Source organism: Agrilus planipennis, unplaced genomic scaffold, assembly GCF_000699045.2.
Source record: "Agrilus planipennis isolate EAB-ADULT unplaced genomic scaffold, Apla_2.0 scaffold1, whole genome shotgun sequence".
In the NCBI taxonomy this organism is placed as follows: domain Eukaryota; kingdom Metazoa; phylum Arthropoda; class Insecta; order Coleoptera; family Buprestidae; genus Agrilus; species Agrilus planipennis.
Genome location: NW_020442466.1, coordinates 2,139,710 through 2,156,962, shown reverse-complemented (window position 1 = coordinate 2,156,962; position 17,253 = coordinate 2,139,710). Strand labels below are relative to the sequence as shown.

Genomic DNA, 17,253 nt, shown 5'->3' with positions numbered 1-17,253 from the left:
TATACATCTATTAAAAAACCATAATGGCCGACGTCAGTGACAATGCGACAACAATTGAAAAAGAATGATGGCCGACAACTGCAACAATTAGAAAAGAATGATGGCCGACAACTGCAACAATTAAAAAGAATGATGGCCGACACTACGTCATAATGGAGCAATAAAAATGGCCGGGGCAAGAGGAAGAACTAGTAATGTATATATAAAGGGCCATTTTCAAAGAGTTTATAACTATTACAGATTATGATTATAGATTCTTTGATAATGGTCTTTGATTCAAACAGTTGTAGAATATTATTAATAAGATTTTCAGTTGAATCCTCAATTCAAAACTTGAAATGCATTAGGTACCTATAGCATTTATATTTTGAAAAAAAAAATTAACTATATTTGGTGCTTAGTAAAGTGCAATCCGTTTTAGAAAATTAAATTAAAATGCCAAAATATAAATAATCGATTAAAAAATTGAATTAAAATTACAACAAAAATATATATCCTGCTTTTGTGATCCTTCAAGGACCCTTCGCTTTTATTTATCTATGGAAGTTTCTGTTGTGTACATGTATACTATAGAGGGTATGTAAGTATGTATACAACAGTCGGAACAGCTGATTGAATTATAAAAATGTCGACTACTGTCAACAAAGTTATTTTTGCATTTAATTTTCGTCGCGCCCCATGAAAATAGATTAAACAGTGATATAAACTAATTAATAGTAGTGAACTAGTTTATTTAAAACATTAATTCTGGTTAAATTTAAGTGACAACTGTAGATAATCATGAAAATTGAAGTTATTCAAATCATCCTTGCAATTATTTTGTATCTAACAATTTGCACTTTATCGAATAAAACTGAAACTCAGGAATGTCCAGATTATCGTATACAACATGGAGATATTGATCACGGTTCCTTTAAAATAGTAGACAGTGGTGACAATATAGATCTTTCACAGCAAACGATACATATCACATGTGACCCAGGATTTGATTTAATAGGACCCCCAAAGGTATGGTGTGTAGATGGTCAATGGGAACAACATGTACGACCCCATTGTGTAGCTAGGTGTACTTCACCACCAACTGTGATATATGGAACTGTGGATGTTGAAGGTAACCTCAAAATAACTTTTCCTTAATAAGTTGTTTCTTATTATCATACAGATTTATAAATATTGAAATTTGTCGTAGTTTTAACACAAATTTTAATTATTTTAAGGTGAGGCAGTGCATGGTCTGTATCGTAAGGGTGCACTGGCTACATATAGATGTAATGCAGGATTTTTCTTGTCACCTCCTGAAAGTATGTACCGTGTATGTGAAAAGGGTATTTGGACAGGGCCAGTAGCAACTTGTCAACCTATAGGGTGTGAACCGCCAAAGACTGTGATTAATGGTTATTATGTTCAAGAAAAAAATGATTTTGACAATCCTTATGCGGTAGGACAAAGATTGCATTATAGTTGTGCATCAGGATATACTTTAGTGGGAGACAGTGCACAGCTGTGTCTTGAAGATAGAACATGGTCTCCAAAAATACAGCCTGTTTGTATTTCTATTGATGATGGTAAGCTTTTTTTTTAATAGAAAAGTAAACACTGTTTCTAGACCCATGTATTTTAAATGATCATTTCTGGAATGCATTATTCATTTTACTATACTTTTAAAAAAAATTTTAATCTTTTTCTTTAGAAATTGATCAACTGATTTTATTCATTAGTAATAGATTTCCATCTATTTTCATTTAATTAGCTCTAAGTTGCTTGTATATTTTTAATGTAAATTCAATTTATTTATGCGGCAGTCCTTCCAAAAACTATTTCCTGAATTCTTGCTAAATGTTGCATTTTTTATATTTTAAATGGTTCTTTAATTACTCGCTATTAAAGTCGCGCCTAATTAGTTCATTTTACTATAATTAAAAATAAGTGCTTGGTGGTACATGAACTATTCTCATAAAGATTGGCATAAAATTACTATAAATTGCTTGTTTTCTTTTTTAATTTTGAATGGCATATACACAAACTCGTGTATCGATTAGTGGGCGTGACGTAGTATGATAACGTTCCTTTTCCATTAATCATTTAAATTAGTACGTCACTTACAGTCATGTTTTTTGTATTAAATTATTTGCATCTGGAGGGCTGTGTGTTAATAGTTGGATAGGAGTGATATAGAGGGCAGCACAATTGCCTATCATAACTATTAACATACGAAAAGAGAGAGAATGACCTTTACTTCACCTTTTACATGTTTGCATGAATTTCTGAACAATAAAATAATAAGATCGTCATATTTCTGAAATGTTAATGTACTTTTTTGGTGACTCAGTTTATTATTTAAAATACGAAATTTTACATTAAATAAAATATATATTGCTCTTGCAATTATTGCATCTAAGGTTAATTTACGAACTGTAATCAGTGATTTTACGTTTTTGCTACTTTAAATCAATCTAACAACGCTATGTGAATTATAAATTGTTTTGCTTATTAGAATTAAATAATGTAAATCTGGCAATGCTGTTGAGTTCATTCAATAATTCTATTGAGCTCAATGGTGTTGACGCGCCTGCGTGTCAAAAATATTTCTATTGATTCATTCAACCGGTCGACGGCTGATATCGACCCGTCACATATCGTGTGTCGTTTTTCAACTAAGAAATTTTTGTTTTTTCGTCAACTTAGTTGAAAGACTTAACGTGGAATTGTGAAAAATCTGTGTGTTCGCTTTCGTTTTTATCTGTAGTGTAGTAGTGATGGCCGGACAAACGATAAACGATCGCCTGTTGGCGGCGAAGCACAGCCTTGCGGGTCAGGGTCTGGCGAAATCGGTATGTAAGGCAACCACCGAGGAACTCCTGGGGCCTAAGAAAAAGCACTTGGATTACCTCGTCCATTGTACCAACGAACCAAACGTTTCTATACCTCACATGGCCAATTTACTGATAGAAAGGTCACAGAACACTAGTTGGGTGGTCGTTTTTAAAGCTCTTATCACCACCCATCACTTGATGTGTTACGGTAATGAACGGTTTACACAATATCTAGCCTCGAGCAATACATCTTTTCAACTTTCAAATTTTGTGGATAAATCAGGAGTGCAAGGTGCTGTAGGTGCACGTACAGGCTATGACATGTCCCCATTTATAAGAAGGTATGCAAGGTACATAAATGAAAAAGCTCTCTCATACAGGGCTGTAGCTTTTGACTTCTGTAAAGTAAAACGGGGAAAGGAGGAGGGTACCCTGCGTACTATGAACACAGAAAATTTGCTGAAAACTCTACCTGTATTACAGAACCAACTTGATGCATTATTAGAATTTGATTGTACAGCAAATGATTTAACAAATGGTGTCATTAATATGTGTTTCATGTTGTTATTTAGAGACTTGATAAGATTATTTGCATGTTATAATGATGGTATTATTAATTTACTTGAAAAGTATTTTGAAATGAACAAAAAGCAGTGCAGAGAGGCATTAGATTTGTATAAAAAATTCTTAATTCGAATGGATAGAGTAGGTGAATTTTTAAAAGTAGCAGAAAATATTGGTATTGATAAAGGTGATATCCCAGACTTAACTAAAGCACCAAACAGTTTGTTGGAAGCTTTGGAGCAACATTTGGCATCATTAGAAGGAAACACTCCCACACAGGCTTCAAGTAATCAGAAAAATTTAAAATCAGGTGTTTCAGCTCTTTCAACTACAAGCAATGCTTTTGGATCAGTGGCTAATAACAATCAATTAGATGATACAACAAAACAAGCTGCACTAGCTGAAGAAGAAGCTGCAATGAACAAGTATAAATCATCTGTTGGCTCTCCTACTGCTGCAAGCACTAATCCATTCCTCAGTTCACCTACAAAGGCTACTCCACAGACCCAAGGAGATCAAATAATCGACTTATTTGGTTCAGAACCAGTTACAGCTCCAGCTCCACCATCTGCACAACCTTCCAAAGCTATCGATGACCTACTGGGATTGGGGAATCCCTTTGCAGACTTTTCTGCTCCTACAACAACTGCTTCAGACTTCTTTGGCTCACAGACTTCTACAACAACCACCAATAATTTCTTTCCCACACCAGCAACCATGGGAGCAACACGTACAACCAACTTTTATCCTAATTCAGCACCTTCTGCAACCACCCAGAATAATATGTGGGGTAACGGATTCACTAGTCAGCCGGCTTCATTCACGCAGCCCCAGCAGCCGAATATGTTTGCTGCTAGTAATAATATCAGTGGTAATTTTAATTCTAGTGAACCGTCTGTTTTCGATTCCATTAATCCAGCACAAAATGCTTCCCCAGTTGCCAATGCAAATAACCAGGCGATGCCACCTAGGACCCAGGCCCAGAAGCTTCTCACGGGTGATTTGGAATCTAGTCTGTTGTCTCTAGCAGAAAATTTGACCATAGATAGCGGCAGTCGAGGTGGGACAGTGCAATGGAATTCGCCCAAAAACCAAGCAAAATCTGGATCAGGTGTCAATTGGCAACCCCAGGCGATGGCTGCAACCACAGCTCCCAGTTATAGACCCATGGGTGCCGCGATGGGTGTCGTTCCAGGAGGTGTTCCAATGCAGCAGTTTCCCATGGGAATGCAACCTGCGATGGGCAGTCCGAAAATAGGGGGTACACCACCTCAGCAACAGGTGAAGCAAGAAGTCAGTTTCGATCCGTTTGGTGCTTTGTAAATTTGTGAAGATGCCTAATATTTACAATTAGGGTTTTTCTTGTGTTCGATAGAATACTCTAGATCCCCTTTTAAGTACCAACGGTTACAGATTTTTGTTTTTCATTTGCGATTCGTTCCTATATACAGGGTGTGCATAAACAAAAAAACAAAAAAATATGTAAAAATGCCATTATTTAGTCTATATAAAGAATGAGTATTGTTAGGTAAAAAAAGCCACCTTGACTAGACTGAAAACATTCTTGCGAGGTATTGCTTGTACTGTACTAATAAAAGGAGCTCATTTATTGATTAAACAACGAGTATCAACTGCTGAGCTCTCTCTTTATCTCTATTCTATTATGCCAACATGTTTTTCCATTTCTGGCTTATAATACTCATTGCTAATGTTATATTACATTATAACAAATACTGGAACGATGTTTTTAGATAATATTCTCTGTGATTTCTGTAGATCTTTAGTTTTAGTATGTAATAAGGAGGTGTAATGATATAAGTTGTAATAATTATTGTTGACGTTATTGGGCCATTTTGTTTGTAAAGGTCATAACAGAATGCTTGAAAATTATCAAAATCGGTAATACAATTAGGTAAAATTTACTGTTTCGTATTATCTGGTTTTCAATTAATGTTACAAATAGCCATAAAACAATATTGGTAAAATGTTTAGACCGTTTCTAGAAAAGAAAAATCTATTAATACTTACATATAAACTTATCAGTGATACTTTAATGATAGGTAAAAAATATCACGTCATTGTATATATAATTGTTTATGATTTAATTATGCAGAAAATTATTGAAAATCATGTCAAGGTTTTTTCATATAGTGCGAATACTACATTTTGTCACACAATACGAAGATTTATTTAATAAACATATATTTTTATAGTTTCAAGATTGTTAAGTTTTTGCAATTGGCCTTATTAACTTACATGATTGCTTGATAGTTGATGAAAGTCAATTTCCATGATGACTTCGAATGAAATAAACTTGAAACCATCAGAAGTTGAAGGGTGCTTTTTGAAGGAAAAGGCTTTTTAACTTTTAATGTGAAATAATACTGATACTAATAAGACAGCGTTATCAAATTTGAGAAAGTGTAATGATTCATTCATTCAGTCACCTTGGAAATTAACTTTCATAAATGAAGGGCCAACACAATCAACTTGTCTTATTAATTTATTTTTTCCCATTGTTTATCAGTTCATCACCTAGAAAGTATGTAACAGTATTGCTAAATGGAAGCAGACTGATCCATTTAACTTATATATAAACATTGAAATAGTGTGTCAATTGTTTCCCAATTACATTTATTTTGTTTACTAATAATATTTTTAAATTTCCCATGTTAGCAATTTCGATATCATTTTTAGTACATACACAGGGTGATTAAGAAATTAGAATCAATTATTATATCAGTTATCGAGTTTGTTGAAATTGTTATTATGCTCTGAAAATTTATATCGTGCGATAAGAATTATATAACCAATTTTATTTGAAACCATAAAGGTTTTATGAAGGCATTGTTTTTTTAATTGACTTCTAGCTTTACTTTTTGGTCATACAATTTAAAAATAATATAAGTAATTGGTAATTGTCAAAACCTTGCCAAAATTACGATATGATTACATATTTCAAATAATTGGTATTGGATTTAAAGAAATATTACTTTTTCTTAATTATTTCGTTGGTTCGATATATCCAATAAAAACAGGTGTATTCAGACATCAAATGCTGTTGTAGAAATTTATTTATGTCCACTGGTTTAAATAGGTACATTAACGTGACAAGAGGAACAATGTTAATGGAAATCTTATTGATACCACTTAGGTTAATTTTTTCGTCCATATTACTTGCATGTATAGTGAGTTACAGGGTGTTCAGATTTCGTTTTCACTTTCTTTCACGTTTCAATAATGTGATAATTTTTCGATTCTGAAAAGATTCGTCATATATATGTATGTTTTCTTGAATAGGTAGTCTTTTAGTAAATTGAAACGAAATCTTAATAAGCTGTACATTACATTTCCAGCACCATTTTCTGCAGTATTTTTTTGTTTGTTTGAATTAAGTGTCGTCCACTAATTGCAAATTATTTTGATAATTAGACACGTGTTGTCGTTTGGCCATAAATAAATCTTAGTTAAAAAGCAGATATTGTATTTGTTTTGGCGTACTTAAATTTCATTGAAAAATTGGATAAAAGTAGCAGACATTGTGGGTATTAGGTACACATAATTTTATATATATGCTATTGTGGCATGTACCTATCGGGAGAGATTTTTTTTTTAATGGCTGTAATTAAATACGGGAGCCGTCTGTGTCGGTACTGCCTCTTCCTCGTGTTACTTCGAAGAGTGACGACCTTCTGTTTAATGACTGAATATCTCTTTCATTGTCCATAGCGTTGATTTAGTGATTCATGCATAAGTACAACGGTTTTGATTTCGTGCAATAAAATTAATAAGTTAATAACTTGAATAAATATATTACTCTTCTAATTGAAATGACGAGTAATATAAACTCGACGATGACTGTTTCTATTTATGAGTTTTTTCGTTCTTTTAGCTTCGCTATTCTTAGATTTTTGCGTAAATGAGTTTTCCTAAGGTTCAGCAAGGTCGTTAGCTTGGGTTTAACGAATTTAAGTTAGAAATTACTTTCATGGATTTTCTGCTCGTTTGTACTGTTGATTATACCAAATTTACAAAGCGAAACAAATTTCTTATTTACCACTCTTTTTTTTAAGTACGCTTTTCTTTTAAGTGAAATATAACACGAGTTTGCTTATGTACGATATTTACGGTAAACTATTTTAAATTACGTAAAAGCAAAAAAGAAAGAAAACTAAATATAATTAATTGTTTGTTTTACTTTAAATTAATTGAAGTTTAATTGTTATCTTTGGATTTCCTAAATTTTCTGTTTACGTTGTGGTATATTTCGTCATACATACGACCAATTAAAATAAAAGTAGTCACTACAAATTAAAATATTAATTCTCCTTTTTGTTGTTATGAAATCGTGATTAGTTTATTTAGAATTAAAGTGTAATTATTTATTCAAAAAATTGAACTGTGTAATGAAGAACAAGAAAAAATTGTGTACATATGTTTTATATGTTCTAAAAGCATTGGTTATTTTGCTTTTGGAAGGTAGAGGCGGATTAAGTGGGTTTCATGTTTTCGATAACGTATTGTTTTCTTGGGTATGAGTCATTTCAGTTGTACTTTAACAAAGTACTTAAATAATTGTAATTTAATTTAAAAATAATGCTTACGGTTTATGTAATTTTTTCTTGGACTTACAAAAACCATATTAGTGTCTAAGTACAGTCTACAATTATTCCAGTGCGTACCTATATTTTGCTTGAAGGACTAGGATCAATAAGTCCTAATTTCCTTCACAAAATTAAAAAAAAATTCTGCAAGTAGGTTATCTGTCTGATAGCAAAATAACGTTGGAAGAAAAGGTACAACAATTTTTTATAGCACTCTAAACTAGGCTAATACGTTTTCAAAAAAAATGTGCATTTTTTATAGACGTTTCACGTAATTTTTAAATAAGTTGTGCACTGATATGAAAACATTAAAATATTACTGCGAATTTATTTGGACATCTAATTTAGCGTGCTAATAAAAAGTTATCGCATCATATCCTTACAATGCTATTTTTTTTTATCACCTAAGAAAATGTATAAAGTGCATCCATATTTTTTCAATATATTTTTTCTTTTTTTTTTTTGGACCGATATAGGTCCTTATTGATCCTTATCTTTTACATAGCATTTTGTTTGGCCTTTTAAGGCCACCATTTTATTAATAGAGAATGGCGTTGGAATGTTGTAGCTGGAAAAATAAGGCTATTAGAAAATGTACACATATTATGATATATAACTTTAGTTAAAAAATGTAAAAGTAATTTAGCACACATTTGTATGTAAAATAAGTTAATTTCAACGTGGTTGAATAAAAGAAGTGTAGATAAGGTACATAGGTACATATGTAGGTAAGTATAATTGAGGAATACATATTTTTGCTGGTAGTTTCGGTCCACAAAATTGTATGGGGGAGTGCATTAGCCATGATGTTATTGTTTTGTACGTCCCATTTTCATGTAATTACTCTGTATGTATATGTAATGTAGTTAAATTAATTCCAAAGTATAAATAAATAATATATGTATACTTATCTAAATTTAAGTGAACAATATAAATGAGTATTTCTACTTAGCTTGAGCGTTTAGGAGCAATTATTGTAATTGTAATCAGTAAACGGACAATATTGATGATGAAGAGTATAAATATTGTTAATAATAAACTATATGCTTTTATGTTGACTTTTATTTGGCCCAATAGTATGGTATTTTCGATGATAGTGTTATCGTTATTTACTATTAAGAATTTTTGTTTATGGATTTCCGTTCTTACGTTATCTCGTACCAGTATGTAATTTGTCATTCTCCAGGAATTTATTAAACCAGATAAAACACGCAGCGAGTGTGCTTGTAATGAGAGGAAAATGGTTTTATCTGTTTACATAAAAATAGTAAAATGATAGTGACAATAAATTGTAAATTTTATATCCTTCCTACTTAAATATATTTAATTCATATAATAGGCTTACGTATTTATTTTTGTTTTCTGGTGGAAAAAAGTTATTTAAAAATTTATAACTAAAAGCTGCATTAGCTAGAACAAAAGACATGATTACAAGAAATATAAAGGAGTTTAACTTCTCGTAAGGAAGAAATTGAATTTAAACAGGCCTAATTGTATTTTCGTATGAGAAATATTGGTATTTGTTAATATATTTATATTTGTTGATAAAAGTATGAAAGCGTGAGTCAGTAGAATACATAAAATAGGTAGATATATATCTTATGAAGTATTCGTGTCTACCCCAAACATGTAGTAATAGAAATTATCAGAACAATAAGGATAGATATTTAATTATTTTCAGGAAAGTTTATGATTTATAATTGTTGCCATAAGTATTATTAAACTTCACCAAAACATTTATTTATAAGCATTTAAAGTTTAAAAGAAAAAATATTTATTTATTATGTATAACTGGTAAAAAGTACTTTTTAATTTTAATTTTTCCTATTTACGTAAATAGTTGGTTGGCTTGCATCTTTTTTTCATTAGAAATGGATTCATATTTTCACATAATTCTTTTTAAATATCCTTATTACAATTTGCGCCATTTATTTTGAAAGTTACTTGATTTGTTAGACAACCCGCGCGACCGAACCGTAATTTGTAATGCATACTCTGAGTGCTGTAAAAGCGAATTTTGGGAGCTTAATTGCAAGTATGCATACTTTACGAGAAAAGCTTTTTTTTATTAAACATCATATTAATGCAATTAATTTTTCTTTCAATTTAAAAATTTGCAATAAAATGATATAAAAAACAATATGTTCGGTATCAAAGGTCTGTTGTTGATAGTACTTTCGGCATATTCCTAATATGTTAAAACATTATAATTTAATGAAGTTAAGAGATGACTAATTAAGCCAGAATAGCAATGTGTCGTTTAAAGAAAATTAATGAATTTCTTTACCTCTTGTTGGAGAAGAATTTATTTAATTTCAGATATATGTAGACCATAATATTAGGCACTAATTTATTTCTTTACAATAAAGAACACCGACCGTATCATCTTTGTCGGGCCTTGTCCAATTAGTGTCAAAAGTCGTGTGTAATTGAATCTCCGAAAGNAAATTCTGTGACCTTTGTGAATTCCTCTGCAAAAAAGCAACACGAAATATGCACCCGAGTTCTTTTAACTTTTTGTTTTATGTATTTATATCAGTTGTCATTTTTCACAGTATAAAGGTGGAACAACTTTTCACTTTCCTTTTTTTGAAATTTATTTTTATTTAAATACGAGATATAAATAATAGAAATAAAATAGTCTCCATTATTGCTGACAGCAGGACTTCTTCAGGGTAGTATTAATCCTGTAGAAATCCTTAAGCGACTTTATCATGCTTGCAGGTTATCTCCTTAATTAGGCGTTTTTAATTTTTACATTTAAAACCCAACGTGAAGGTAAGTTTTCAACACAATGATATGAGTTTATGGTGGCACATCCTGAGGTAGGATATGTTCAAAATATTTTTAATTACATTTTTTCAGATTTAGATCCTATTCCTTATTTCTGAAAGGACGAAGTGTGAAATCTTATTTTTATAAGGACTCATTTTAATGATTTAATTGAACATGAGTGTGAATCAATAATCAACCCTCTTTAGATTAAATTAAACTAATTGTCGCTACTGCTGTCACACCCTAGCCAGGAAGCGAATGAATGAATCAAAGGTCCCGGGTTACTAAATGCAATAGATAATCGCATAGTGAGTAAAGCAGCATGGTTGAGGTACAAAAAAAATTTGTAACAAGCTAGACGAAGTTGCAATTCCAAGCCGGCCCTGGGCGTGAATTGACAACGTATAGAGAAATTGCGATAACGACTAAGCAATTACATCGAATACTTTTATGCTGCTACACATAATAATACTTAGACGTCCAATCTGAAAACAATTAATTAATTAATTTGTTCATCGCTGATACACCTCTACATGATATTAAGAGTACAAAATACAAAAGAAATACTCATACAACATGGATGCTGCAGTTGATGGAATACGGCTTTGTAATGTCGTATTTCCGTGTGTGATCCTACCAGGGCCGGACTGTACTTTCAAATACGTTTTTTGCGAAAACGGTGGACTTTCTGACCACTGAACATTTACTTAATCTTTTTGTTTTATAGTGCCGTATCACTAACACCCTGTATAAAGAATAAATTTCTTCATTTTAGTAACATGATCAGGATCATATGCATCCCATAAGATCTTGAGGAAATTTGGAATTAGGGTTCCAGAAAATATTGATCTCATATGTGATCAAATACGTGATTCAAACGTATGGTGTATTTGTATTTACCAAAAAATTAAATTAATCAATTAGAAATGATTACGCTAGTTTGAATTGTATACTTTTTTTTATGAAAATATTGAAATTTCTTTAGTAAAAAGAAACAACTCAGTATCAATTGAATTAAATGCATTTCTATAAAAAAAAATTTCTTTTTCTAATATATTAACAACGAAATGCATGTAGTGATCGTGAAGTGCTAAATTTTTAAAATGATAAAGAGAGGGATCAGGTACCGTACATGTACATAAAGAAAAATTTACATAATCAACGCATTGTACTAAACAATGGCGATTATGATCAGGGCTCTTTTGTAACGTGGTCCATTCAGTTTAACAAATGATATTGCGACTTTTAAATGAGAACTATTAATACATAAGATTTGAAAGAGATCTGTCTAGAACGAACGATGATACCCAACGTTCCTCTTCAGTCATTCCTTGGAATATATCGATGATGACAACAATGATTTTTCGTATGTGTATTGATCAGCGAACAGAAACATTCTTCATCGATGAATATTATAAAAATTTTTTAATGGCATAAGTACCTAATATTACATTAATAAAAAAAGTCGGGTATAAACAGTGATTGTCTATTAATTTTATTGTCATCACATATATGTAGTGTCCGACCGAAAGTTCGGTTTCGGTCGAGTTTCGGTTTAGTTTCGGTTTCGACGGCAAACCTGTCGAAACTACGACCGAAACCGAAACTGCGTTCGGGAATTATCGCGCTCTGCTCGGTCATGTTCGGCGCGTTAAATTCCATCCAAGCGAAGTATACAATACTTACTCAAATAAACATCTCACTTTTTTTTAGTATTTTTAAGGCGCAATTAATGTATTTCCTTAAATGAGGGGTTGTTATGTTGATTTTGATTTGATTATCAATAAGTGAAAATGTCAAAGACTGCAGAGCTATATGATTTAAAGATAAAAAAATAAAACTGACGTTTTCTTTATTTTTCTCTCTTTTTCTCTCAAAACATGATCCTTATAAGGAAGTTTCGGTTTCGGTTTCGGCCGAAACTGAGACCGTTGCCGAAATTCGGTTTCGGTTTCGGTTTCGGTCGTAAAAACCAGTTTTGGTCGGACACTAGGTATATGTTTTGATTTAAAGGATTATTTCACTGTACTGTCTTGGGTCTTTTCGTAGTTTATCATTTAAAAGAAGACGTTGCAAGTTTTCAGTTCATTGAGGTAGTGATTACTCTTGAATTTAGTTTTGTCCTGGATGAAATTGAAGACCTTACCTTGAGGGTATGGGTATCCTTTAGTTGCACTCGAAGTCCTGAGTTCTTCAAAAAATCCACTGAAATTACCATTTTCTATTTTAATAATTATTATTATATATAAAAACGCTTTATTTACTAAGTTATACATGTGATGTCATTGTTAGATATGCAATCGTGAACCATGCAGTCTGTGCGGTCTGATCAACAAATTCGTTTATTATCTAATATATCCGACAGGCCAAATTAAGTAGAACAACTATATTTTAGATCGATTAGGCGCTCGATGAGTTGACCAGCGTGAGACCACGCGTTTGCATTCTGAAGAACAACTGGAGCATATTTCTTTTATCTAGTTATTATCTTGTGGACACTAAAAATCAAAGGAGATAAGATTTTTTGAGACGAATTGTAAACAAACATGTTGCCGTATCGATAAATAGTTTCTTTAATAGGAAGAAGCTGAATGTTGAATGCTGGTATCGAGAACACACAAGACGAGATGAGATAGATTAAAATTGCTTCACTTATTCATTCTTAGACAATTTAAGCATTGCACGCAATTAGTAATAAATAAAAATAAAATTTTGTTTTTTTACTATTGAGGGGATGTATAAATATCTAAGGGTAAAATTAAAATATAAATTGGAACCCAGCAAATTCTGTGACCTCGTATCTAGTGAAAGAGAATACGGTTCTACTTATTTCTGTAGCATCCTTATCAAACGCTTTTGGACTAATTGTTAAACCAACGTCAGGCCAGAATTGACTACTTTGGACTCGTAATGAAGAAGATATTTCACAGAAGGAGACTTGAAAGGCAATCCAAATATTGATCTGTTTCAAATTTCTTCATGGAAAGAACCCCTAAATGGCGAAATGCTACAAGGTTTTGTTTCTTTCCCGCCAATTCTTACCAATGCTGATGAGCGGACAGTCTCTTTGAACAGCGTCGAAGGATAGGGTGGAAGACCCTCTTCTATCTCCTTTAAGGAATTGTGGGTTGTGATTCAGATGAGAAAGGTGAGACAGACGAAACGAAGAAATAACAGAGTGAAAGATTATCTGTGGAATATTACTGCCCTAGCATTTGCCTAAGTGATCCAAAAAAACCACAGAACAACTTAGACCATGGCAGATGGGCCCGGAATCGAACCATTGTCTTGCCGAGTGCTAAGCAATCGTCTAAACCTCTAGACCTTTTTAAAAACAACAATGGCTAATTGATAACCACAAAAAGTATTATAAAAGGATGAAAGAGCAAACTTTTGTTGAGGCCTCCAATTGAAATCCGTTTGTTTTTTTAATCTCACGACTGAGTAACTTTGTGCAGAAACTTTTTACTTGAATGGGATGTAGGTATAATGAAGGTGTTGCATGGAAGCCATATAATCTATTCGATTTAATTAATTGTTGAAGCACATTAGTAAACTTGACGTGATCCATTTCGAGCACGTGCGCTCGTCTCCTAAAAAATAACAGAAAAGTTGCTGTCCCGTCGTGATACCGTCTCCATAGCCGTCGCCGTAATTCAAGGGTACCGCGCTCTTTGATTCTGCCGCATTGCTCGTTCGCGATCCATTTTCGACGTGGGAGGGCTCCAAATATTGGCCATTATTAATATGGATGCTTCGTTATTAACCTGAATATATGTTTGCCGGCTTGTACCCCCATTCGATACATGCATAGATGTGGTCGTGCCGTAAATCCCCGGGTTTCTGTAAAAAAACATGCGAACGCACCTGCACTCGCTCTGTCTTGCTGTTGATTAAAGAATGGTTTTAGGTTCATTGACAACAGGTCGTAGTACTGTGTGCTGATAGCAGTTAATTTTTACTATTTTTACACTATTTTCAAAAAAGTTATCAATAGTTTCAGAGCTTCACTCTTAAATTATATGAAAAGATTGTTGCTAGAAACGCGATCGAAGTAAAACTTCTCGTAACTTCCTAGTAATGTAATGTATCTAAACTTTATGCCACTGGTGTAGCTGATCGTACTAATTAAAAAATCAATTGTTTTTACTCAATATTAATACAAACAGTAAACTAGTTACGCTTCCTTCTTCCATTTTATATTCATTTAGTAGACAATGGCTGGTAGCAGCAAGGCAAGCATATCCACAAATAATTCCGTCTATATCAAATCAATTTCTCTTTGAAGTTTGAAGTACCGATTCNAAAATTACGATATGATTACATATTTCAAATAATTGGTATTGGATTTAAAGAAATATTACTTTTTCTTAATTATTTCGTTGGTTCGATATATCCAATAAAAACAGGTGTATTCAGACATCAAATGCTGTTGTAGAAATTTATTTATGTCCACTGGTTTAAATAGGTACATTAACGTGACAAGAGGAACAATGTTAATGGAAATCTTATTGATACCACTTAGGTTAATTTTTTCGTCCATATTACTTGCATGTATAGTGAGTTACAGGGTGTTCAGATTTCGTTTTCACTTTCTTTCACGTTTCAATAATGTGATAATTTTTCGATTCTGAAAAGATTCGTCATATATATGTATGTTTTCTTGAATAGGTAGTCTTTTAGTAAATTGAAACGAAATCTTAATAAGCTGTACATTACATTTCCAGCACCATTTTCTGCAGTATTTTTTTGTTTGTTTGAATTAAGTGTCGTCCACTAATTGCAAATTATTTTGATAATTAGACACGTGTTGTCGTTTGGCCATAAATAAATCTTAGTTAAAAAGCAGATATTGTATTTGTTTTGGCGTACTTAAATTTCATTGAAAAATTGGATAAAAGTAGCAGACATTGTGGGTATTAGGTACACATAATTTTATATATATGCTATTGTGGCATGTACCTATCGGGAGAGATTTTTTTTTTAATGGCTGTAATTAAATACGGGAGCCGTCTGTGTCGGTACTGCCTCTTCCTCGTGTTACTTCGAAGAGTGACGACCTTCTGTTTAATGACTGAATATCTCTTTCATTGTCCATAGCGTTGATTTAGTGATTCATGCATAAGTACAACGGTTTTGATTTCGTGCAATAAAATTAATAAGTTAATAACTTGAATAAATATATTACTCTTCTAATTGAAATGACGAGTAATATAAACTCGACGATGACTGTTTCTATTTATGAGTTTTTTCGTTCTTTTAGCTTCGCTATTCTTAGATTTTTGCGTAAATGAGTTTTCCTAAGGTTCAGCAAGGTCGTTAGCTTGGGTTTAACGAATTTAAGTTAGAAATTACTTTCATGGATTTTCTGCTCGTTTGTACTGTTGATTATACCAAATTTACAAAGCGAAACAAATTTCTTATTTACCACTCTTTTTTTTAAGTACGCTTTTCTTTTAAGTGAAATATAACACGAGTTTGCTTATGTACGATATTTACGGTAAACTATTTTAAATTACGTAAAAGCAAAAAAGAAAGAAAACTAAATATAATTAATTGTTTGTTTTACTTTAAATTAATTGAAGTTTAATTGTTATCTTTGGATTTCCTAAATTTTCTGTTTACGTTGTGGTATATTTCGTCATACATACGACCAATTAAAATAAAAGTAGTCACTACAAATTAAAATATTAATTCTCCTTTTTGTTGTTATGAAATCGTGATTAGTTTATTTAGAATTAAAGTGTAATTATTTATTCAAAAAATTGAACTGTGTAATGAAGAACAAGAAAAAATTGTGTACATATGTTTTATATGTTCTAAAAGCATTGGTTATTTTGCTTTTGGAAGGTAGAGGCGGATTAAGTGGGTTTCATGTTTTCGATAACGTATTGTTTTCTTGGGTATGAGTCATTTCAGTTGTACTTTAACAAAGTACTTAAATAATTGTAATTTAATTTAAAAATAATGCTTACGGTTTATGTAATTTTTTCTTGGACTTACAAAAACCATATTAGTGTCTAAGTACAGTCTACAATTATTCCAGTGCGTACCTATATTTTGCTTGAAGGACTAGGATCAATAAGTCCTAATTTCCTTCACAAAATTAAAAAAAAATTCTGCAAGTAGGTTATCTGTCTGATAGCAAAATAACGTTGGAAGAAAAGGTACAACAATTTTTTATAGCACTCTAAACTAGGCTAATACGTTTTCAAAAAAAATGTGCATTTTTTATAGACGTTTCACGTAATTTTTAAATAAGTTGTGCACTGATATGAAAACATTAAAATATTACTGCGAATTTATTTGGACATCTAATTTAGCGTGCTAATAAAAAGTTATCGCATCATATCCTTACAATGCTATTTTTTTTTATCACCTAAGAAAATGTATAAAGTGCATCCATATTTTTTCAATATATTTTTTCTTTTTTTTTTTTGGACCGATATAGGTCCTTATTGATCCTTATCTTTTACATAGCATTTTGTTTGGCCTTT

At 31.9% G+C, this 17,253-nt stretch overlaps 2 protein-coding genes across 2 annotated transcripts in view; both read left to right on the top strand.

The window, feature by feature from the left end:
- LOC108734052 (sushi, von Willebrand factor type A, EGF and pentraxin domain-containing protein 1) overlaps positions 1-17,253 on the top strand; it is a 47,120-nt gene that overhangs the window by 1,744 nt on the left and 28,123 nt on the right. Inside the window, exons 2-3 of the mRNA XM_025981072.1 lie at positions 932-1,111; positions 1,218-1,565. Coding sequence (XP_025836857.1) covers positions 932-1,111; positions 1,218-1,565 — 528 coding nt within the window. The remainder of the gene's footprint in view (positions 1-931; positions 1,112-1,217; positions 1,566-17,253) is intronic.
- LOC108734043 (phosphatidylinositol-binding clathrin assembly protein LAP) lies at positions 2,350-9,033 on the top strand. Its single transcript, XM_018465436.2, has 2 exons — positions 2,350-4,248; positions 4,315-9,033. The coding sequence occupies exons 1-2, from the start codon at positions 2,757-2,759 to the stop codon at positions 4,698-4,700; spliced, it is 1,878 nt and encodes a 625-aa protein (XP_018320938.1). The 5' UTR covers positions 2,350-2,756; the 3' UTR covers positions 4,701-9,033.